At 40.2% G+C, this 24,602-nt stretch overlaps 1 protein-coding gene across 2 annotated transcripts in view; it reads left to right on the forward strand.

The window, feature by feature from the left end:
• Window positions 1–3,512: 3,512 nt before the first annotated feature.
• LOC104896330 (uncharacterized) overlaps window positions 3,513–24,602 on the forward strand; it is a 33,611-nt gene continuing 12,521 nt past the window's right edge. Inside the window, exons 1-2 of one of the 2 annotated variants that reach the window (XM_048647484.2) lie at window positions 3,513–4,010; window positions 5,350–5,554. In XM_048647484.2, the coding sequence (XP_048503441.1) occupies window positions 3,828–4,010; window positions 5,350–5,554 (388 nt within the window). In that variant the 5' untranslated portion in view covers window positions 3,513–3,827. The remainder of the gene's footprint in view (window positions 4,011–5,349; window positions 5,555–24,602) is intronic. The other variant, XM_010683069.4, reaches the window with a different exon arrangement.

Consider the following 24,602-nt stretch of genomic DNA (forward strand, 5'->3'; position numbering starts at 1 on the left):
CTACAGTTATAACCACTAAACCAAGTAATGTTTAGCATTATAATATTAAAGTAAAATAGTAATAAATTAATAAGAATTATAATTACCTGTGACATAGCCTGGACTTAAAAACTACCACTACAAAAAAAAGTCCATTTAGAGACGGACAAAATCCGTCCCTAAATAGGTCAAATCCGTCGCTATATGGGCTTAGAGACGGATTTAGAGACGGATATTGTCCCTCTCTAAAACCCTTGTCGCTAATTCGAGTTAAAGACGGATTTTAAAAATCCGTCTCTAAAGTTTAGAGACGGATTTTGGAAATCTGTCTCTAAGCTTAGAGACGGATTTAGGAAATCCGTCTCAAAATCCGTCTCTAGTTTAGAGACGGATTCTGAAAATCCGTCTCTAAACTTAGAGACGGATTTTTCAAAATCCGTCTCTAAGTTTAGAGACGGGTTTTGGAAATCCGTCTCTAAATTCGCTGAAAATATAAAAAATATATAAACGAAATTAACAACACGATATTTCCTAATATTATCATGATTATATTTAGTCACCTATTATTACCTACCTAGTTCAAGTTGATCTCATTACCATTTAGGAATATCCCTTAAGTAAACCCGGTTCAGCTCTACAAGGGAAAGGATAAGAAGACTCCACAGTCGCAAGAATCGCTGTTCTAGGAATCGAACTTGTAACCTCAAAGAAACGAGAAGAAGCTCCAACCAACTACACCAAATACAACTTGTATACTTCTCTACATAATATTGGTAATATGTAGAAGAAATATTAGAGACGGATTCAAAAATTCGTCCCTAATTTAGAGACGGATTTTCAAATCCGTCCCTAAATTAGAGACGGATTTTAAAATCTGTCTCTAAATTAGAGACGGATTTCTAAAATCCGTCTCTAACTTAGAGACGGATTTTTAAAATCCGTCCCTAAATTAAAGAAGTGCAATAAAATATTCATATTTGAATTTAGAAACGGATTTTTAGAATCCGTCTCTAAATTTAGAGACGGATTTTAAAAATCCGTCCCTAAATTAGAGACGGATTCTAAAAATCCGTCCCTAAATTAGAGACGGATTTTGAAAATCCGTCTCTAAATTAAATACGTGGAATAAAATATTCATATGTAAATTTAGAGACGGATTTTTTAAATCCGTCTCTAACTTTAGAGACGGATTTTAAAAATCCGTCTCTAAATAAATTTAGAGACGGATTATCAATATTCCGTCTCTAAATTAGAAACGGATATATATCCGTCTCCAAAAATCCGTCGCTATATAAGCTTTTTTTTTGTAGTGTACTCTCTTCGTCTTTTTTTAGTTGCTACATTTCACCATTTAGACATGTCTCTTTTTAGTTGCTACATTTGCCAAATATTTCTATTTTTAGTATGTGGTACCCCACGTATTATTTACCTATATACTCTTATTTTTGTCTATTTCACACAAAAAGACAACTACTTTATGTTTTATTGCTCTACTTTTCAATGGTCCCTACATGTTTTCTTGGTCTGTATGTTAGAGTAAATGTAACAACTAAAAAAAGACAAAGGAAGTAGTTTTTAGACTAAAAGACGCAATTCAGGATCATTTATGCATATTTTGCTAGTGAAAAAACCTCATATGCTTTGTTTTTTAAGGCCACAAATGCTTTGTATTTGACTTGCAACATACTAAGAAAGTATTCGTCCATACCCGGTAGGGGACAACTTGTCCCATACCATGACATTTTTGTAATTTAACTAGCAACTTGATAAAATGCAACATTTACTCGATATGATTAGATGCAGCTAGGATATGATATAATAGTTAATTGATATGATAAGATAGTGTTAAGATATAATATACTAGTCATCTAATACATGATATTGAACCATATATGAATTTATTTTTAAAAAAATTATAACTTTTTAATATTAATTTTTGTCGTAAAACTACTGAACTGCCATAATATTTGACCATATAGGGTATGGGAATATCATTGCTCCAACAGACTTCACAAAACTGTTTTGGTATATTATGGGGTTGTTTGGCAATCGGCTGTTGGCTGTTGGCTTTTGGCTGGTTTAGTTGGCTTGTTTGACTGGCTGGAAGCATTGGCTGTATGTATTGGCTTTTTAAGTTGGCTGTTTAAGCCAGCTGTTTGTAAAAGTGTTTGGCAAAATTAAGTGTGGCTGTTGACTGTTTGTTAGAGAGTTTGTGGGCCAACAAGCCAAAAGCCAATCCAAAAAGCTGCTCCAGGCAGCTTTTTCATTTTGGCTTAAAAGCCAGCTTTTCAGCCAACCAAAAAGCCAATAACCAAACACATTTTTTGGCTGTTTGACCAAATTAAAAAGCTAAAAGCCAATGAAAAAGCCATTTACCAAACATGGCCTATATGTAAAAATGCTACGGTTTATAGCCGAAGTATTTGTTTGTACAAATGCTCCGGAACAAGTTCCAATGCTCCATAATATAAATTTGTATTAAAACTCGTTGTCGTCATTAAGTCGATTAGAAACGTAATTATCTATAATGATCTATATTAAGTATATTAAAAGGTATCTCTAAATACAAAACTGTGTCACGTGGCGCTTTGTCTTACGGTGTTTAGTTCATGTACTCCACATACAATAAAAAATTAGAAAATGCATGTCATAAGATTTAATCACATGACTTCAAACTTATATATTAACGTCATAACCACTAAATCAAGTAATGTTTGGTTTTATAATGTTAAAGTAAAATCTTAATAATAGATTTTATAGTTATTGGGACATAGCCTAGAGTTAAAGCTATTTTTTAGATTAAAATAAATTATAAAATGTAAGAATAATAACATATTCGTTTATTACAAATTATCCGAAATATCGCTCGAGTTCAAATACATACTAATTTTTAGATTAAAAGACGTAAAAAAACTAATATGAACCCGGTGCACACTAATTAGTGTGCACCCGATCCATATCACGTGAGTATATGATAGTGTATATTGATATGATATAGTGTATTTTAAAATGATATAGTGTATGTTAAAATGATATAGTGTATATTAAAATGATATAGTGTATGTTACAGTGATATAGTGTATGTTAAAGTGATATAGTGTATGTTATAATGATATAGTGTATGTTAAAATGATATAGTGTATGTTACAGTGATATAGTGTACGTTAAAGTGATATAGTGTATGTTAAAGTGATATAGTGTATGTTAAAGTGATATAGTGTGTGTTACAATGATATAGTGTATGTTAAAGTGATTTAGTGTGTATTAAAATAATATAGTGTATGTTACAATGATATAGTGTATGTTAAAGTGATATAGTGTATGTTAAATTGATATAGTGTCACATGCCTGAGCCTGGTCCACACTATTTTTAGTGTGAACCGGGTCCACGCAAGTCGGATTGTAAAAGACGCGGCCCATGATCATTTATGAACCGCTAAATTTAGAAGGTCTTTGTTCGAAGGAGACGTGATTGAGTAAAACTTGCCCACTTCTAATGTGATGGAGGCTTCTTGCCCACCTCAGTTAAGTGTGAAGTGTGAACTGTGAATGTGTTAACTGTGATGGATGCCCCTCTAATCTCTCATTGCATCTCTGATTCTCTGGCTCTCTAATCTCCGCTCGACTCCAAATTGATTTCTATCGTTTATACTCTCCTCACGATAAGACTTAAGACTAGTCAATTAGTCATCATCGTTAATGTAAATATGTAATGACATGGTGGAGCTATATTAATTAATAATTAGTCCTCATCTATGTATTCTTCTTATCTAACGAGTCGAGATGTTCGTTAGATTTTGCCTTATCAATCTAAAAGAAATTCAAATAAGATTAATTTGATAACGAAGATGGAGATTCAAAAGGGAATAAGAGAACTGCGACCATTGATGAACTTATTGCTACCGCTATGTGCGCACTGGATTGGTGATGAAATGACGGTCTCTGTTTTGGTAGATGTTACTACTCGTGCACTTTGCCCCGCCCACACTATTTGCTCCGAGCCTATTTATCTTAATGGCCTTCAACAGACTGTGATTTTTCTCTTTCTCTCTCGCTATGCTCCTCCTATTTTCTCTATCTAGTTCATTTTCTTTATCTTTTCTGTCCTTTTTTGTGTACAATTTCCTCTTTATCAAGTTTAACTTGTTCTTTTTGGAATATATAATATTTAAACAAGAACGTATTTTGACAAATTTTAGGAATATTTAAGACGGATTTCAGTATGGTTTATTTTTATTTAGATAAGTTGTCTTATTAAAACAAGGGTAATGGTATATGTAGTCCTTAGGGCTACATATACGCATTAAATACATGTCTTAAAATGGAAACAGTTTATGAATTCATATCAAAATTTCACATCATTTGAGGTAATAAATGCTTGATTCAAATTTTTATTTCTATTTTATGCTTCTTATACATAGCCCTTTAGGGCTATGTGTATCATTTTCCTTAAAACAAAAGGCTTTTTATTAACTTCATTTTTTAATTTGTTTGGCATCTATCGAGAAATGCAGATACTCATTTAAAATGGTAGCATTTTCGTGTGTTTTAGACTTTTAACGGTTGGAAGGTGTGTTCGACAACTCTTTTCAAGTATTGATGAGAAGTTTGACAAAGTCAACACATTTATGATGGTAGAAATAATAAATTTCTAGTTAGATTTTTGTTGTTAATTTCTAAAAATATTATAACTAATCTTATTATGATTAATCTAAATTTTGAGTTCACAAGACTATTACTGTCACTTCTTTGTAAAGCTTTATCCATTTGCTTAATTAGAGTCTAAGTCCATTTACTTTCATCATACTTTGTAATAACATAGGAAGAAAAATATATTATATAATATCAACAATCATAAGAAATACTCTAAGCTACACTTTAGTAATTTGGTAAATAGCTCATCCTTCTAGGGAAGGACTCAACAATTAATTGATTCGAAATTTGAACTCTTGTGATCCAATAATATTCATTTAATCCTCCTCTTGTAAAAGTGAGATTTGGTGACAATGATATATATCATTTATATTTCTTTTTAATCTACATAATTTGATTTTCACGTTTATTAAGACAGGGTATTGACTATTATCTTTAACTAAGAACAATCAAAAATTATAAAAAGTTGGTATTTGAAAATTTTATGTTGAGAAGAAGCTAATAAGATTAGAGACGAGTATGTTTTTACTTAGGAAGAAATCACAATCCATAGTCAAAGTAAAATACATAGATAGTGATAAAGTACAAAGTAAGTAGATTAATAAAAAATGTAGATACTAGTATACCATATACTATACTTGGTGACAGTTGAGAACCAAGCCTGCTTGTACGTTGTATCAAGTTCAAATTTTCTAATGCAAGTAATTTTGAACGTAGGTTGTTGGAATTTTTAAGATGGTGATACTTCCATTATTGGGTCAGCTTGCCGATGAGTATGGACGAAAGCCGTTGCTCCTTATTACTCTATCCACCGCTATATTTCCCTTCAGTATGTTGTCTCTCTTAGCTTTCCCTCTCCCTTGGCCGACCACCAGAGTCAAGGAGCGGTTCAATTATAATGGGATTTGCTATTTTTTAATATGTAAGAATAAATTTTATGGTCTGTACTCGCATATATAAGACCTCGCCCAGTAGCCTATTTGTAACACTACTAGGTGTTTAGGAGCCCATTAGTAAATATTGTCCTTTTTGGATCATAACCTGTAAGGTTTTGCTTTGGTGTAAGATTGAAGTCCTACCCAAAAGGCTTCTACTAGGTTGACGTGTCCACCTCTTAATATAGAAGGATTTGTTCTCCTCGACTCTCGATGTAGGATAGCCAATAAAATCTTAGGTACCTTAGGCTCCCGAATACCTAGGAGTGTTACACCATTACAATCAGGGATGAAGTCAAATTTGGTTTTAGAATGGGGTGATTTTAACATGCTTGTTTAGGAAAGCCAGTTTACCAATAAAATAATTTTTATTTTCATTTTTTAATCTTCATAGCCTATTGTAATCGACACAACTAAGGGCCTGTTCTCTTCGGCATAAAACAGCTGAACTGAACTGAACTGAACTGAACTTATCAGAGCTGAACTGAACTGATCAGAGCTGAACTGAACTGAACTGATTAGAGCTGAACTGAACTGAATTGAACTGAACTGAACTGAACTGAACTGAATTGAATTGAATTGAATTGAATTGAATTGAATTAAATTAAATTGAAATAAACTGAATGTAATAAATATATAAATAATATTTTAAACAACAATAATATGAATATTAAATAATAATTATAATGATAAGTAATAATAATGAATAATAAATAATAATAGTATTTTGGATATTTTTAAATGATAGTTATAAATAAATAATATTAATAATCATAAATTAATAATAATAATAATTAATGATAATAATGATAATTAATAATTATTATTTTATATTATTTGTATTAATATATTAATACTTGATGATGATATATAATAACAATAATATCTAAGAAGTAAATTAATATTACTATTTTAATAATTAGATTTAATAATATAAAAATATTTGTATAAAAATAATGATTGGGTTGGACCAAAAATTACATCATAAACCGTCTTGACGTGATTTGATTGGTTTATGGGCTAAAAAAAGTGGGTTTATTTTTGCTTTGACCTAAATCATGTTCCTCCTAATAATACTACTATTAATAATGAGTAAATCTATAATAAAAAAATAATATATAGAAACAATAATAATAATAATAATAATAATAATACTTAATAGTAATGATATATATCTAAATAATAATAATAATGATAATAATAATAATAATAATAATAATAATGATGATAATAATAATAAGAGTAATTAGTAAAATAAATTATACCAACATAATAATAATATTTAACAAAATGGTTATAAAAGAATGGAGTTGAACTGAACTGAACTGAACTGAAATGATTGGAGCTGAGCTGAACTGAACTGAACTGATTGAAGCTGAACTGAACTGAACTGATTGAAGCTGAACTGAACTGAAAATAAGCTGCGGAGAACCGGCTCTAAGTCTTCAACAGGGGTCATGGCCTTCTTAGGCATCTACTACGTCGCGCCCTTGATTAAAGCCACAACCCCTCCCCCCCCCCCCCCCCAAAAAAAAAAAAATTAAATCCAAGCAAATACTTAGGGTAGTAATTAAACGCTTAACTTCGCTAGCTAAGAAAGATAGGAAATTTCACCATTTGATTTAAACCCCAATTCTTATGAGATTCGCTATTACCATCTTTGTATTTTCTTACTATTGTTTTTAATACGTATAAAAATACATTTTCCGATTCCCTTCTTTTCCATTTCCTTGTAAAACCCACCAAAAGAATTATCATACACCTGAGTGTACCGTGAACATGGTACACCAAGGCTATTTTTAGCTCATTGTTCATTTTAAATCATCCAAATGAGCAAAATATACTATATAAAAGAGTTTCAAATGATCAAATGAGCAAAAATTAGTCTTAAGTGTATCATACACATGATACACCTAGGTGTATGATGAATGAACTCAAAACTAACCACTAGACCAAATCCACTCACATCAAAATTACTACCATCATCCCCGTCACATCAAAATCTCTCTCACTCAACTCCTCTTTCAGTTACCTTATTCTCCGTCTCTCTCCCACTCCACCTACAATTTCTCTTTCCTAACCAAAACTACCCCACCACTTTCTCTGTTCTCGACAGACGACCATCTCCTCTTTCTCTATTGTTGACAGATCTTCGCCACCACAAAGACGTTGAATTGTTTGAACAAAGTCACTTCTACCTATTTTAGATGCCTTGTGCAACTAAGAGATAATTCAACCCATTATTAATAGTTTACATTCTTTTAAACAAAAACACAAAAGAAAAACTTACAAGATATAATAACTAAACTTTTCAGATTTATTCTAATAATCTAAAATTTGAATCATTTGTTCAAATTAATCCCACTTTTTAATTATTTTTTAATAATCCAACCTTTTAACATGATCAGCTCATTTTGATATCAATAACCTGCTGAAGTTGTAGAATAGAATATTTATGTTTTTTTCTTTTCCATTTTTCTCTTTTCTTCTCTAGACTCTCTTTTACCTCCCTTTCTCCCCCTCATCAGTGACCAGCACACCCCCTTCACCAAAGGTGGCAGAACCACCATAAGTCACCCTTCCATCCTCCCAATTCTCCCACACCTTCGCTAAAACCGCAGTCCCAAATCCTCAAAATCCTCCAAACTCTCCACCCTCAAAATCCTAACTCGCATCACTACCCTCTTCCAGTCTTCCTCCAATCTCTGTCCACCTCCGCCGCCTCCCACGCCTCTCATCTCGACCGCACTCACGCCAACATCTTCTGAGATGATGCAGTGAGAAGTTTTTGTGTGAAGCTCATGTTATAACGGACGTGAGAAAGAAACAAATAACGAATGCAAAAATAATAAAATCAGTCAACAGATTTACGTGGTTCACCAATTTGGCTACATTCACAACAGAGAGAGGGAGAATATTTTATTATGTGAGAAGAACAGATTACAGAGAGAAAAAAAATGAATTTCGTAGTAAGAAACCCTAGAATATAAACAGAGTATTTATATCCCGTCAGAAAAACGCGAAAACGCGTTAACCGGGCAGCCGCCCGATCGGGTCGGGCGAACCCGCCCGATCGGGAGGTATTTACTTCCTCCCCAGTTTCGTTGCGCGCCCGGTTGGGCGAAGTCGCCCGAGTCGTAATTCGGTACTTCGCCCGATCGGGCGAAGAGGCCCGATGCCATCGGGCGAAAGCTTCTTTCACTTCAGTTTCTTCTCTCGTTGCGGGCCCGATCGGGCGGCCTCGCCCGACCCGATCGGGCGGAACTCCGAAGACGTTCTTTGACGCATTTTGTCGAACAACTTCGATGCACAATGATTCAAGGCATATTTCTACAAATCTCCACCTTGACTTGAATCCTCTCATAATAACCCAAAAACAGAGCATTGATCACAACGCCCAGAATCTCCCAAACACCAGATTTGTCCCAAAAGACAACCAGACCAGATTAGTCCCTAAGGACCCCAGAATTGCCCAAGGAGGGCAATTAACAATCACGAACATTGAGTAAGTCCAAACAATGTTGAAACTTACTCTGCGGAACCGGCTTGGTGAACATGTCAGAGGATTATCAGCAGTTCCTACCTTTTTCACCTTAATCCTAGTCTCACTCCTTAGGAAATGGTATCTCACATCAATATGTTTAGTCCTCTCATGATGGACTTGATCCTTAGCTAAACATATTGCACTCAGACTGTCACAGTAAACAGTAGCCTGATCATGATGCAACCCAAGATCACTAACTAGTCTCTTTAGCCATATTCCCTCTTTAGCAGCTGCTGTCAATGCCATGTACTCTGCTTCAGTAGTAGACAAAGTAACTGTAGCCTGCAAAGTTGCCTTCCAACTAACAACAGAACCACCAAGAGTAAATACATAACCAGTCATTGACCTCCTACTGTAACATCTCCAGCATAATCAGAATCCGAATAACCAGTGACTAAACACTGGGTATCATTCCCATAAATGAGACCAACATCAGAAGTACCTCTTAGGTACCTAAAAATCCTCTTGACTGCCTGCCAATGCTCCTTACCAGGATCACCCATGAACCTACTAACTACACTGACTGCATGTGCAAGATCCGGCCTAGTGCAAACCATAGCGTACATCAAACTCCCTACTGCACTAGCATAAGGAACTCGACTCATGTACTCCTTCTCCTCAGCAGTTTTGGGTGCAAAAGCCACAGACAAATGATTATTTGAAGCACTTGGAGTGTCTATAGGCTTTGCAGTTGTCATGCCAAACCTTGATAAGAATCTTCTGAATATAACCTTTCTGAGATAAGAAAAGTTTCTTCTGACTTCTTTCCCTATAGATCTCCATCCCCAAAATCTTCTTTGCAGCACCCAAATCTTTCATCTCAAACTCAGCACTGAGAAGACCCTTCAACCTCTGAATATCAGACTTAGCCTTAGCAGCTATAAGCATATCATCTACATACAGAACCAGATATATGAAAGAACCATCACTCAACTTGTTATGGTACACACAACAATCATACTCACTCCTGTTGTAGCCCAACTCAATCATGTAGCTGTCAAACCGCTTATACCACTGCCTAGGAGACTGCTTTAGCCCATACAAGGACTTCTTCAATCTGCAAACATAGTCTTCTTTTCCCGGAACTTGGAACCCATCTGGTTGTGTCATATAAATCTCTTCTCCAACTCCCCATGTAGGAAAGCTGTTTTCACATCTAGTTGCTCAAGTTCAAGATCCTGATGTGCAACCATTGCTAGTAGCACCCTGATGGAAGTATGTCTGACTACTGGTGAGAAAATCTCATTATAATCTACCCCTTCCCTTTGTGTGAACCCTCTTGCAACAACCCGAGCTTTATATTTAACCCCCTCAGTAGGTGAAGACCCTTCTTTCTTCTTGAAGACCCATTTGCATGTCACAATCTTCCTTTCCTTAGGACGTTTAACTAACTCCCAAGTCTGATTTTTATCGAGAGACTCCATCTCATCTCCCATTGCAGCAAGCCATAAAGTAGACTCACTTCCAGAAACAACTTCCTTATAGGTGGATGGCTCATGATTTTCAACCTCCACCTCCTCAGCAACCTGAAGTGCATAGGCCACCATATCTTCAAAACCATACCTCTTTGGAGGCCCCACACCAACTCTTCTAGCTCTATCAAGTGCTATGCTTGGTTGTGAATTTCAGATGGCTCTTCTTCATGTTGATCTTCTCCACCTTGGTGCTGTGATTCACTCTCAGCCTGAGTGACTTGCAGCTCCACCTGTTTATCAACATCTCCACTGACGGACACCACAGTAGACTTTACAGAAGGGTTAAGCATGGAATTTTCATCAAATATTACATTCCTACTAAGTATGACACGATTTTCAGAAGGTGACCATACTCTATAGCCCTTAACCCCAATCCCAAAACCAACAAATCTACCCTTCTTAGCTCTAGGTTCTAATTTTCCCTCATTTACATGATAATAGACAGTAGAACCAAAAATTCTCAACAAAGAGTAATCTGCAGGCTTACCAGACCACACCTCATAAGGTGTCTTGCAGTCAATACCTGTATGGGGTCCCCGATTGATCAGATAGCAAGCTGTACTTACAGCTTCTGCCCAAAACCTCCTAGCCATCCCAGCATTTGAGAGCATGCACCTTGCTCTCTCCAGAAGTGTCTGATTCATGCGTTCTGCAACTCCATTCTGTTGTGGCGTGTTTCTAACAGTATGATGGCGAGCAATCCCTTCATTTTTGCAGAACTCATCGAACTCAGACCAACAGAACTCCAGACCATTATCAGTTCGCAGCCTTTTGATCTTCCTTTCAACTTGATTTTCCACTAAAACCTTCCACTGTTTGAAATTCTTGAAAGCATCACTTTTATGCTTCATCATAATCACCCAAGTCATTCTTGAATAATCATCAATCATAGACACAAAATACCTGTGACCTCCAATAGATGCAACTCGGGAAGGTCCCCAACAATCAGAGTGAATATAATCAAGTGTACCTTTAGTTGTATGAACCGCCTTTGGAAACTTGCTGCGATGAAGCTTCCCAAACACACAGTGTTCACAAAACTCTAGGCTCTGCACCTTGTGCCCACATAGAAGATCCCTTTTTGACAGAATTTGCATCCCTCTTTCACCCATGTGCCCAAGTCTCATATGCCACAACTTGGTCAACTCCTCCTTGTGAATCTCAGATGATGCAACACAGCAGAATCTGTCATAGTAGACCCCTGAAGAATATATAAGGTACCAACTTTAATACCTTTCAGAACCACCTTTGAACCCTTGTAGACACTCATAGCTCCACCTTCACCTTGAAAACTGAACCCCTTACTATCTAGAAGACTCAGAGATATCAGATTCTTTGTCATTAATGGAACATGCCTAACTTCGTTCAAGGTACAGAGTGTACCATCATGAGTCCTCACCCTTATAGAGCCTATCCCAACTACTTTGCAGGCAGCACTGTTAGCCATAGAAACATTTCCTCCATCTATCTGCTTGTAAGTTGAAAACCACTCCCTGCATGGACTAATATGATACGATGCCCCAGAATCAAGAACCCACACATCCCTACAATGTGACTGGCTATTAACTACTAGGGCCAGATCTTCCTCAGATCACCTCCAGTTTCTGCCAAAGCAGCAGAACCTTCATTTTATCCTGCTGTTTCTTTTTCTTAGGACACTCATTCTTCCAATGCCCCTTCTCCTTACAGTAATTACAGATATCAGTAGTTTTAGGACCCTTAGAATTCGAATTTTTAAAGTTCGTTTTCTTTTTACCAGATTTCTTTTGTCCCTTCCCTCAATAACTACTAATCCAGATGCCTGATTTTCTGTACTAGACCCAGAAGCCTGGTGACGGACTTCTCTAGTATGCAGAGCAGATCTTACTTCTTCTAACGACAGACTATCTTTACCAACAATAAATGAATCCACAAAATTCTCATATGACATAGGCAAAGATACCAACAGAATTAAAGCAGCATCCTCATCATCTACTTTAACATCAATATTCGCAGATCTAGTAAGATGGTATTTAATTTATCTAAATGATCTCTTAAAGACGTACCTTCCTGCATACGCAGGCTGCACAGACGTTGCTTCAAAAGCAACTTGTTGGTTAGAGATTTCGTCATGTACAAGCTCTCTAACTGCAACCACAGACACAACATAATTGTTGAATGTGCTTTCTCCTCCAGAATTTCCATCTCAGCGGTAACCGAATCCGTTGCCTTCTTGGCCAACGGTGCCCACAACCCCTGTTGCTTCAGTAAAGCCCGCATCTTGATTTGCCACAGACTAAAACTATTCCTCCCAGTAAATTTATCAATTTTGACATTCATCCCAGACATCTTTCTCACACAGATCGATCACCAAAGCTCTTGATACCAATTTGTTATAACGGACGTGAGAAAGAAACAAATAACGAATGCAAAAACAATAAAATCAGACAACAGATTTACGTGGTTCACCAATTTGGCTACATCCACGGCAGAGAGAGGGAGAATATTTTATTATGTGAGAAGAACAGATTACAGAGAGAAAAAAAATGAATTTCGTAGTAAGAAACCCTAGAATATAAACAGAGTATTTATATCCCGTCAGAAAAACGCGAAAACGCGTTAACCGGGCAGCCGCCCGATCGGGTCGGGCGAACCCGCCCGATCGGGGGGTATTTTACTTCCTCCCCAGTTTCGTTGCGCGCCCGGTCGGGTGAAGTCGCCCGAGTTGTAATTCGGTACTTCGCCCGATCGGGCGAAGAGGCCCGATGCCATCGGGCGAAAGCTTCTTTCACTTCAGTTTCTTCTCTCGTTGCGGGCCCGATCGGGCGGCCTTGCCCGACCCGATCGGGCGGAACCCCGAAGACGTTCTTTGACGCATTTTGTCGAACAACTTCGATGCATAATGATTCAAGGCATATTTCTACAGCTCATTTGAGTTAATTGATATGATGAATTCAATTTAACTATGGAAAAGCAAATCGATTCGAGAAGTGAATGTGATGAATTAGCTGAGGATTTTGGTCAAACAGATGATCATAAGGTCGCTAGTTCGAATTTGGTAGATCGAAAATTGTTTGCTTCTTTTTCTTGTATTGATCTCCAGCTGGGTTGTTTGTAGCTACCAACATGAATAGTTTTCCACTTTTCCGAAAGATCAATATAGTTTTGGCTATCATCTTGGGGTTTGATGTGGAATTAAGTACTAATATATTTTTTTCTATACCAAATCGCGCCAAGACATGTCCTTGAACTCTTTTTCATGTTACTTGTTATTATCTAGACAAATATATTAAAAGGCGTGTGTGATAATGTATACACGTCACGTGATTAGAGATGACAATGGGCAGGATCTGGACATGGTCCTCTAAGATCTAGATCCAGATCCGTTTTTTCGACAAGGATCCAGATCCTATCCATATCCATTGCGTACAAAAATGAGGATCCAAATCCAGATCCGTATGGATCCGGGTCCTAAACGGATCCTTGCCTATTATGTTCAAACTACCCTAATTTTCACAACAATTAAAGATTTTAAATAATAAAGTCATCTAATATTAACCAAAAATTACATTTAATTCCTGAAAAATAACAATTGCAACCATTTACAACTATTTAATTATCAAATTGTAGATTAATCAACTATTTTTGAAAGATTAACAATTATCAACCGATTTTTCGAACTCAATAATCCAGTAAATTGCACATTAATTAGAATAATGATTCGAAATTCAAGCAAAAATCCGTTACTACATGTAATAACTAATATTATAATATTTAATAATAATAATATTATTATAAAAACAGGTAAACGGATCTGGATTCGGGTAATAATTTAGGACCCAGTACAAATCCGTTTTTTTCAAGGGGGATCCAGATCCAACCCAGATCCATAGTGTTCTAGCCTAAAAATCGGCGGCTACCCTTATGACACATGGCGCTACTTCAGCCCTACATGTGGCATTCGCTTAGGCCAAGAAAAGTACAAAGGCCTGCAGGTCCTTTGGGCTAAAAGTACACTTTTCTGAAGAAAAGGTGTACTGAAAAGCTCCCTTGTGGCCCTGAAATTGTACTTAGGCCCAATAAAGTAAAGCCTGATTCAGCTAAAGGGTAAAATGTATTGACCAATCAGCACTTGCCACGTGTCCTGATATTATTGCTCAGCCAATCAGATGCTCCCAAATTAGGGTGACATCAAGGTACATGAGTCATTTCAAACAGTATAAATAGTCCTTGAAATCAGGGGAAATGTACGTTTTTTCAGAGCATAGTACTGTTATTCTGCCATAAATTCTCTCTCTCTGTCTACTTTCTCTCTCTAAAAGTTCCTTCATATCCCTGATATCTGACTTAAGCATCAGAGGGGGAAATACCACCCAAACCTCCAGGGTGGGTCCCTTTTTGCAGGTTGCTGGTCGGAGGGTTGCACCGGGATCCGAGGCAATCATTGTTGCACAAGTCTCCAAATTAAGAATCTGAAGTTGGGAGTTGTTGTATTAGTTTACTAGTTTCTTACTACGTAACATTTGGCGCCGTCTGTGGGGAGACGCAATAATGACGGATTGTCATTCATCGAATGTCGCAAGGAACAGAAGTTTTAGAGTTCAAGTGGAAGACACTATGGATGACGAGAGGCCACCCCGTGGACGGGACAGAGGCCATGCTGCCGTCCATCTGGAGGGTAGGACTGTGACTCCAGTCATTCAGGAAAACCTTGATCGTCCAGTGACAGCTGGTCACTTGGAGAATGTCTTAAATGATTTGCAGGCCAGAATGGCCGCTGTCATGGAAGAGCAGATTAATAACAATATGTTGTTATTTCAGCTAAGTCCAGGAGGAGAGGCAGCAGAGCCAGTCAAAGGGAGATCCCAAGAGGGTCGTCCAGGGACTAGCCGGCCACCTCGGCCAGAGTTGACCAGGCCGCTTTCCAAGAGGAAGGGGCCAGCTGTTAGTGACTCCAGGAGGAAGATGGACTGGAGGTTGGTAGTCCGTCCAGGAGACAATATTCCCCCTACCGGCCACAAAATGGAAATTGATGCTAGGGAATATCTGGAAGCCAAAAGAGCGGCAGCCCAACAGTGTTCGACCTCTGGTTCCACTCCTTATATGAAGGATCCGTCATTAAAGCTCCCGTCCAGAACAGTAGGGCGAAGTCATGGACCTTCGGCTTTTCAGCCAAGTCAAGAAAAAACAATTCTGCAGCCAATGGTGTACAGGCGTCAAGCCTTAGCTAACACCTCTTCTAATCCGGTACTAAAGGAGTATCGTCGGGAGCACATACCCATTGAGGGTCAGGTTGGGGCACTTCAGATCAATTGGCCAACTCCTTTCTCGGTCAGAATTATGGAGTCCTCTCCTTTCCCAAAGGTTAAGCTCCTGACCATCGAGCCTTTCGATGGAACAACAAATCCAGACGATCATCTATCAGCCTATAAGCATCAGATGTATGTCCAGGGGGTGGACGATGCTACTTGGTGTAAGAATTTCCCAGCTATGTTGAAGGGAGTAGCTCAGAAATGGTTTAACAATTTGCCGCCTAACTCAGTGAACAATTTCACTGAGCTCAGTATCCTGTTCACTAGTCACTTTGTGGCTAATCGTCAAGAACAAAAAACAAGCATGCACTTGGGTAAGGTGATGCAGGGTCCTAAAGAGGCCTTGAGAGGTTATGTGAAGAGATTCAATCTAGAAGCATTGCAGATACAGGATCTGAATGCGAGAGTGGCGTTTGACGCCTTCATTAGAGGTTTAAGACTAGGAAGCTTTAAGTTTGATTTGGTCAAGAAGAAAATCACCACTTTGACAGAAGCTTTGAAGGAGGCTGAATCATTCATTCATGCCACAGAGGTTTGTGCTGAGGCAAAGCAGCCATAGGTAAAGAAGGTAGAAGAGGCTGTTCCGCCAAAAAAGAATCCGCTTAAGAAAGCTGAAACTTGGGCAATGACTTCTTTGATCACCTCGTCCAAGAGGAGTAGGCGGTCTGAGCCGGCGGCCTCAGTTGAACCTATAGAGTTCAACAAAGATCAATATTCCATTCTTATGGAAATTAAAGATCAGCATGAGCTAAAGGCGCCGGCCGAAATGAAGACGTCCTACCGTAACAGAGACAAAAGCAAGTATTGTCATTTTCACAAGGATTGTGGACATGAAACCAATAAATGCAAACACTTGAAGAGAGCATTAGAGGATTTGGCCCGAAAGGGTAAGATGAACAACTATGTGCCTTCGTCGGGAAGGAAAGTCCAGAAAAGAGATAACCGTCAAGGAAGAAAGATGGATGGTGATAGCACGGATGATGATGTTGTAATGGTCATTTCAAGAGGATTTGCGGCCGGCGGTCCAACAAATCGCGGCCACAAAAACAATTTTTTTAAGGGAACTCAGTCAGGTTATGCTCTCTAACCAGGCCGAGTCTGATCCTTTCCCCAAAATAGTGGTCAGCGAGCTGGACCGAGGTAAGATAAGGACGCCGCATGATGACCCCCTAGTTCTGGAACTGAAGATTGCCAACCTCAGGGTTAGGCGGATTTTGATTGATACCGGAAGCTCTACTGATATCATTAGTGCGGATTGTTTGTCTCGGTTGAAGTTTGATAAAAATGACCTGGTGCCTGTAAATCACCCTATAATCGGTTTCGGCGGAGGGATCATCCATCCCAAGGGGACCGTCACTCTACCCGTCAGGGTTGGGGAGAAAGATGCTGCCCGGACGCTTTTTGTGAAATTTTTGGTAGTACGAGACTTGACCGCTTATAACGTCATTCTCGGACGACCTACCTTAAATCACATCAAGGCTATTATTGTGACCCACTTAATGCTAAAGAAGTTTGAGTGTGATGGGGGGAAGATTGGATCTCTCTATGGAGATCAGCAAGCTGCTAGAGAATGCTACCTTACCACCCTCAAACCATCATCATGGAAAGAAAAGGCAGAGCATCCAAAGGTCCGGGAGAATGACTCGACCGAGAAGGTAAAGGGTCAGATTGTTGAGTTAAAGCAAGAAGTAGAGAAGGTTCAAGGGCTACCTCTTCCTGAGAGCAAGCCGTCAATGCTCTTGCCCAGCAAGAAAAGAAAGTGTTTGGCTATTAAAGAAGAAAAGAATTCATCTGAGGAGGTTATGGCAATAATGAGTCTGGGACTAGAACGTCCGGAGCCGGTAGAAAGTCCGGTAGAAATATGTTTAGCACCAGATCGTCCAGAAAGAACATTGAAGATTGGGTCCGTCCTGAATTCTGAGATCAAGGACGCTTTGATCAAGCTGCTAAGAGAGTTTGAAGATGTTTTCGCCTATACAGTAGAGGAAATGCCTGGGATAGATCCTGAGGTGGCGGTGCATAGGCTAAACATTGAGCCGGGGCAGAAGCCCATCCGGCAGAAGAAGAGGCATCTTGGACCGGCCAGGAATTAGGCCGTTGACCAAGAGGTTCAAAAGTTGCTCAAATCTAAGTTCATCCGTGAAACTTATTATCCAGATTGGGTAGCAAATGTGGTGATGGTTCCGAAGCCGAATGGCACATGGAGGATGTGCGTTGATTACACGGATTTAAACAAGGCTTGTCCTAAGGAAAGCTTCTGTTGCCCAAGATTGATCGGCTGGTTGATTCTACAGCAGGTCATGCACTGCTGAGTTACATGGACGCTTACTCAGGCTTCCACCAGATTCCCATGTGGCCAGACGACCAAGATAAAACCTCCTTCATCACAGAGAAAGGGCTGTATAGCTGGCTCCGATTGCCATTCGGCCTGAGAAATGCGCCGGCCACCTTTCAAAGGCTTATCAACACTGTGTTTCAGTCACAACTTGGGAGAAATATGGAAGCTTATATCGACGATATGATCGTCAAGAGTCGAGAAGAAAAGGATCATCTGGACGATTTGAGAGAAACTTTCCTCACTTTGAGGAAGTACAAGCTAAAGCTCAATCCGCAGAATTATATGAACTTGATCAAAGAGGAGATCAAGTCTTTGAAACGATTCGTCCTAGATCAAGTGCCTAGATCTGAAAACCATCTGGCTGATGATCTCTCTAAGCTAGCCAGTTCGGCTGAAGGGGATGTCCCTAAAACAGTCTTCTGGGAGGTCAAGGCGGCCAAGAGCATTGATGCTGAGGAAGTTCTGATTCTCAGCCGGAAGATGAGTGGATGAGTCCCATTATTGACTTCAAGAAGACTGGTCGGTTGCCTCTTGATCCTGTAGAAGCTAAGTACGTGAAGGCTAGGGACAAGTGGATCGAGTACAAAAAATCCTACAACGGGCCTCTTCTTAAGTGCATCAGTAGAAAGGAGGGATTGGACGTTTTAAAAGAGCTAAAGGAGCTTGTGCTTCCTACATTGGAGGGAGGGCATTAGGAGAAAAGGCTCTGAGGACTGGCTATTTTTGGCCGACCTTAAAGGAGGACGCCTTGCTCTACGCAAAGAAATGTGATAGTTGCCAAAAACATGGCAACATCTATCAGAAGCCGTCCAATTACTTAACTCCAATCCTCTTCCCTCTCCCCTTTGCTAAATGGGGAATGGATATTCTTGGCCCATTCCCTATTGCTGTCGGCCAGAAAAAGTTTGTAATAGTAGCTGTTGACTACTTTACAAAATGGGTTGAAGCTGAAGCATTAAGAGGCATTACCACCAATGACGTCAAAGGGTTCATCTGGAAGAACCTCATTACAAGGTTTGGTATGCCCCAGTCGATCGTCTTTGACAATGGGCCACAGTTTGAAACACCCAAGCTTCGTCAATGGTTGGCCGATCAAGGAATCAAAGCTCACTTTGCTGCAGTAGCTCATCCACAAGCCAATGGGCAGGTCGAGGCTTTTAATTAGATTTTGTCGCCCGGGATAAAAAAGAAGTTAGATAATGCAAAGGGGCTATGGGTGGAAGAATTGCAGTTGGTCTTATGGTCAATAAGGACAACGGCCAAGAACTCCATGGGAGAAACTCCATTCATGCTGGTATATGGCTCTGAGGCCGTCCTTCCTATTGAGATTGAAGAACCAACCTTGAGGGTGATGATGTACTCAGAAGATGCTAACTGGTCAGCTCTTCGGACGGCTTTGGACTTAGTCCCTGAAGTCAGGGGCAATGCATTGCTGAGAATGCAACTCTATAAGTTAAGGATGGCAAGGGAGTTTAACAAAAGAGTTGCAAGGCGTCCGTTGAAGCTTAGAGACCTCGTCTTGAGGAAAATGGAAGCAGTCGGCCGAGCCAAGGAGCTAGGAAAGCTCACCCCTAAATGGGAAGAACCCTACAAAATAATCGAAGTAGTTCAGAATGGCACCTTTCGTCTGGAAGGTATGGACGGACGTCCTATTCTTAGGACGTGGAATTCTGATACTTTGAAGAAATACTTTGTTTAGGGCATCTTGATAGATTGTAATCTACTCTTAATGCACTACAATGAAAAAAATAGAATGTATACATGTACCTTGACTATCCGTCAAGCAAAATTCATATAATACAGCTCTACTTCTCTATGACTCTGTTTGATTTATTTGCTTAAGTTATATACTATCGTCCAAAGCTAACTAACACAACAGAGCAGCAAATAAATACACCTTCCATTAGGAGATCGGCTGAACATGCTATCATCCTAAAATAGATAATTACATAAATTGGCCGCTTGTTTACTTAAAGAGTTAAACATCTCCTAAACAAGGTCGGCTGGAATTAGGACGCCTTAGTAAAGGTATCCTACCTTCCGTCCAAAAGCCAAAAACTTAGAAATAACAACCTTAGTAAAGGAACAAGTTATTTCATAATTTAACAAAGATGGACGGGTTGCAATCACCCACATAAAACGTTCAAGTTATTTAGAAATTATGACCTTTTCTCCTTCTTGAACAAAGGAAGGTTATCAAAACCTCCTTATCCAAGAAGGGGGGGCATATAGGGGCATAACTTATTAAAAATGACTAAGTCTTTGTCCAATGAGAATGATGTCCAGTTCAGGCCGAACAGTTATTAACTTAGCAGTTTTTAAACTCACAAGTTTTTGCTAGCATCTGGTGAACGTCCTGACCTACTCGTCCAAAAAAGAACTAATGGTTCAGACGAAGTATGTTATGACGAATTGCTTTCATACTTGTGCATTAAAGCCTAGGCAATTGATAAATGCCTTAATACACTCGGCCAAAGGAGCTGGGGGAATCGTCTGAAGTATGTTAAGACGAATTGCTTTTGTACTTGGCATAAATATTCAATCATGAAACAAGGCGTCTTTTGCATTAAAGTATAAAGCATTGGAGATTGAAATATGTTAACTTTTCATAGATAGAAGAAAGGATTACAACCAAATCTAAAGCAAGAGTACAAAAAAAAAAATTATTACAAGTGGTTCGCGGCCAAAATTGAAAATGAAGAAACTAAGCGTTAGGAGGGGCGTTGTTCTCTTCGTCCTGGGCCTCCACATCATCTTCTTGTTCTTCGTTTTCTGAAGACTCTTGGAAGACGGGGGGTTCCTCCCCTTTGATGTTGGCTCTGTGCAGGCTTTCTTGAAATTCCAGCCGGCGAGCATACCTGGGGATATCCTCCTCCTCGGCCATCATTCCAAAGGCCTGCACGGCCGAGTCCTTTGAGGTATCGATGATTGTATTCATGGCCTCCTTGGCCGCATCCACTGTGGCCGTGACTTCGGCTCTTAGGGCCTGGTTCTTCACCCTAAGGACGAGGTTCTCTCTGAAAAACTCGGCAGCCATTAGCATGACTGAGTTTCTCTCGTCCTTAAGAGAGCGTTCCAGGGCCTACCCTCTCGTCCAGCAGTTCGGTCAGCCGAAGGAGATAAGTTTTATTTTGAGACTCAAGCTCGGCCGACCATTTTTCCCAAGCTGTCTTGGACTACTGGTGCAACACCTCCTGCTCGGCCATGGCATACTGAGCATGGTCAGCTGCTTCCGTCACGTCACGGACGAGCTTCTTATTCTCCTTCCTGAGCAATCTTGCCCAGTCTTCAGTTATCATGCTGCGAGCAAATAACTGAAAATAATAATAAAAATAAGACGAAGAAATGTCAGGACGATTGTATAAGCAGATAAAAAGTTCTAAGTATAAAAGACAAGCGTCGAAAAAAAGGATGTACCTCGGCAGCAAGTTGAGACATGTAGCCGACATGTCCTGATGATGCTCCCCTCAACCCCTTGATGTAAGGTTCAGGGAAGCATTTGAAAAGCTCCAGCTTGAGCTTCTCGCGGTCAGCCGGTGACATCTTCCCAAAAGCAGCAGAAGATTCATCGTCTGAAAGGATGGGAAAGCCGTCAGGGGCTGGTCCTTTCCCTTTATCTGAAAGAGGAGACTCGTCAATATTTCGTACGGAAAACCACGGCTTGTTTGTTGGACGGACTCATCGGACCCCCGCCAACCCACAATGTTCTAACTATATTTGAGTAATAAGACTCACTAGAAGAACGGGAGGCCGTCCTAAAAGCCTCCGGCATCTGCCCTACCAGTGTGGCGACTCGTCTAATGAAGGTAGATCCGTCCAAAGCCGGGTCCGGATGAGAAGGTTTAACCTCGGATCCGTCCGCTGGAGCAACCGTCTCATGTTGCTCAGATTGATCGATAGGGCCGGTGTAGGTAACCAAAGCCCTCTCCTCAACGACTAGAGGATCATCCTCGGCCGGGATGACAATCTCGACTTTGGGAATCGGCCGAGAAGGCTTCTTCTTCTTGGCCGTGAAGCCTTTGGATTTTTTGGGTGGAGGAGCGTCGCCAGTTCCGGCTGGCCTCTTCTTAGATGCCGCTTTGTCCGCCAACGCCTTGGACGTTGGGGCATTTTTCTGAAACACAATGCCACGTCAATAAGGAAAGCGGCAAGGGATATTTTATTTCTTTGGACGGGGCTCGCTTAAAGGAGGCGCCCGTCCAGAAAAAGAAAGAAAACCGAGGCAAGTTCAAGTTGGCGAAGAAGCTCGTCCAAAAAAGAAAAGAATCGTAGGACGGTCTGCCTCTGGCCGAAGGAAATCGTCCTAAGATTATCTAGGACACTCTGCTCCTTGAAGCAGGAGCTCGTGCTAAAGCATCTAGGACGGTCTGCCTTTGGCAGAAGGAAACCGTCCAAAGATGGTCTAGGACGCTCTGCTCCTTGAAGCATGAGCTCGTCCTAAGGCATCCAGGACGTTCTGATTCTTCGAAAAAGTAATTCGTCCAAAAAAAAAAAAAAGAGAGAAAAAGAGATTGTACCAGTATATCTGTTCTTTTTTCAGCACCAGTCTTGCTGAACTCTTTCTAGAGGGAGTCGGTGAACTTGGATGCACTCATATCTGCCTTCCAAGACTTTCTCAGTTTCGCCTTGGCTGAATCTGCATAAGAAAAGAAAGCATGGTGAAATTCTCAAACTTAGGACGAAGGGGTTTACTTAGAGTTTATCGAAGGGTATACCTCTATCCGCGGCCAGCCTCAAACCGGCCGCGACCAAGAAATCATCGCTATAAAACATCTCCTTGAAAGGGATCCAGTTGGACGGACCCTTGAAGGAGATGTCATCGATGGAATATTCTGAGACCTTAAAATATTCCATCAGCTGCTCAGCCGAGCTGTCCTCCAGCTCCAGAAAGGACGTTGTACGTCCAGTGTTGGTAGCGCTCCGGCTAGTAAAGCGATACCGTCTGGCTATCGCCTCGTTCGGAGCTTGGACGAACAAGAACTCGGCCTTCCAAGCATGCATCTTTGACGCCTTGTCCCAAGACGTCATGTAGCCTTGCCGATTGCAAACGCTAACCCAAGCCCCATTAACAGTTTTGGGAACCTTGGAGACATAATGCATTTGTGAGAAAGCCGCCATGGACGGGTCTACGCCCTTAAACTCACAGATGGCTATGAAAGTTATTATGTTTTGCCATGAATTTGGGGCAAGTTGATTAAGTCCTATGTTGTAGTAATAAATAAGTCGGGTGATAAAGGGATGAAGAGGAAAGCGCAGTCCGGCATCTAAGGCAAGACGATAAACAGTAAAATGGCCAGCAGGAGCACTAAGTATAGTGTCCTCCCGGCCAGGAAGAACAAACCGATACCCCGGCATGGTATGGCCGAAGAAAGGTGGTCAAGATGGCGACCTACTCGTCCTAGCCAGCCGCTTTCGGCCATGATGTATCTAGGGTCAGACAAGGGGCCAAGGCGCCGCCTTATCTCAGAAGAGGTAGTGGATGGCTCGTCTGAGTCGCTAGCGGCGACAGAAGAGGTTTCGGCCTCATTTGACTCATCTGAGGCCGCCCTTGGATTTGACGGGTTAGGCTCTGGAGAGCCCTGAACTTTAAATTCCTCCTGGACGAAGTCAGGAGAAGGGCTTACGTTGGCAGGACGAGGGCTCTGGACTTCTCGCTCTCCATCAGCGGGAATCCGTCCAATTGATGCCTCCTTTTCTAAGCTAGAGGCCGGCATATTAACCCCTCTTCTGATACGAGCCGTCTGCTTGACGCGCGCCAGATTACCCTGCACAGGTAAAGACTCGGTCGTCTGACTATGACGTCCATGACTAAAGAAAAAGAATGCATGTCCGGCCGAGATAGGTCCAACTCTAGAAGATGCCGAGGAAGTCAGGCCCTCTGTTCTAGGGTTAGCACCAACCCTTGAGCGGCCGGGATTGTTTGATGAAGAGGACGAATCCATTTTCTTAAAATATGCTTGAAAATATAAAGGAAATGAATGAAGAAATACCTGTAGATGAAAGCTCGGACGAATGTCAAAGACGAGTTTAAATCTCGGACGAGCGGAGTAGCAGTTTGCAAGAGCTTGGACGGAAGTAAATCCTCTCTCTAAAAAACTCAGTAAAAATTGCAGAGCCTCTCTCTCTAGAAAATTTCTCAGCAATGTTAAAATGATTCCAGAAACGACAAGGCCACATATTTATAGAGGGGTGAAAATGACCCCCACATCCGGTAAAAGTAACCGTTTCCCTTAGGGGTTGACCTGTGGAAACCGACAAAATGGCGCCTCTTTTTTAAAAAAGAAGATGGCAGTTCCAGGTCGGTTAAAAGAGGAAGATCAACCGTCTTGGCGCCTAGTAGGTAACTCCCTCTTTTGAGGGGCAAATGTTGTAGCCTAAAAATTAGCG

This window comes from Beta vulgaris, chromosome 6 (genome assembly GCF_026745355.1).
Source record: "Beta vulgaris subsp. vulgaris cultivar EL10 chromosome 6, EL10.2, whole genome shotgun sequence".
NCBI classification, from domain to species: domain Eukaryota; kingdom Viridiplantae; phylum Streptophyta; class Magnoliopsida; order Caryophyllales; family Amaranthaceae; genus Beta; species Beta vulgaris.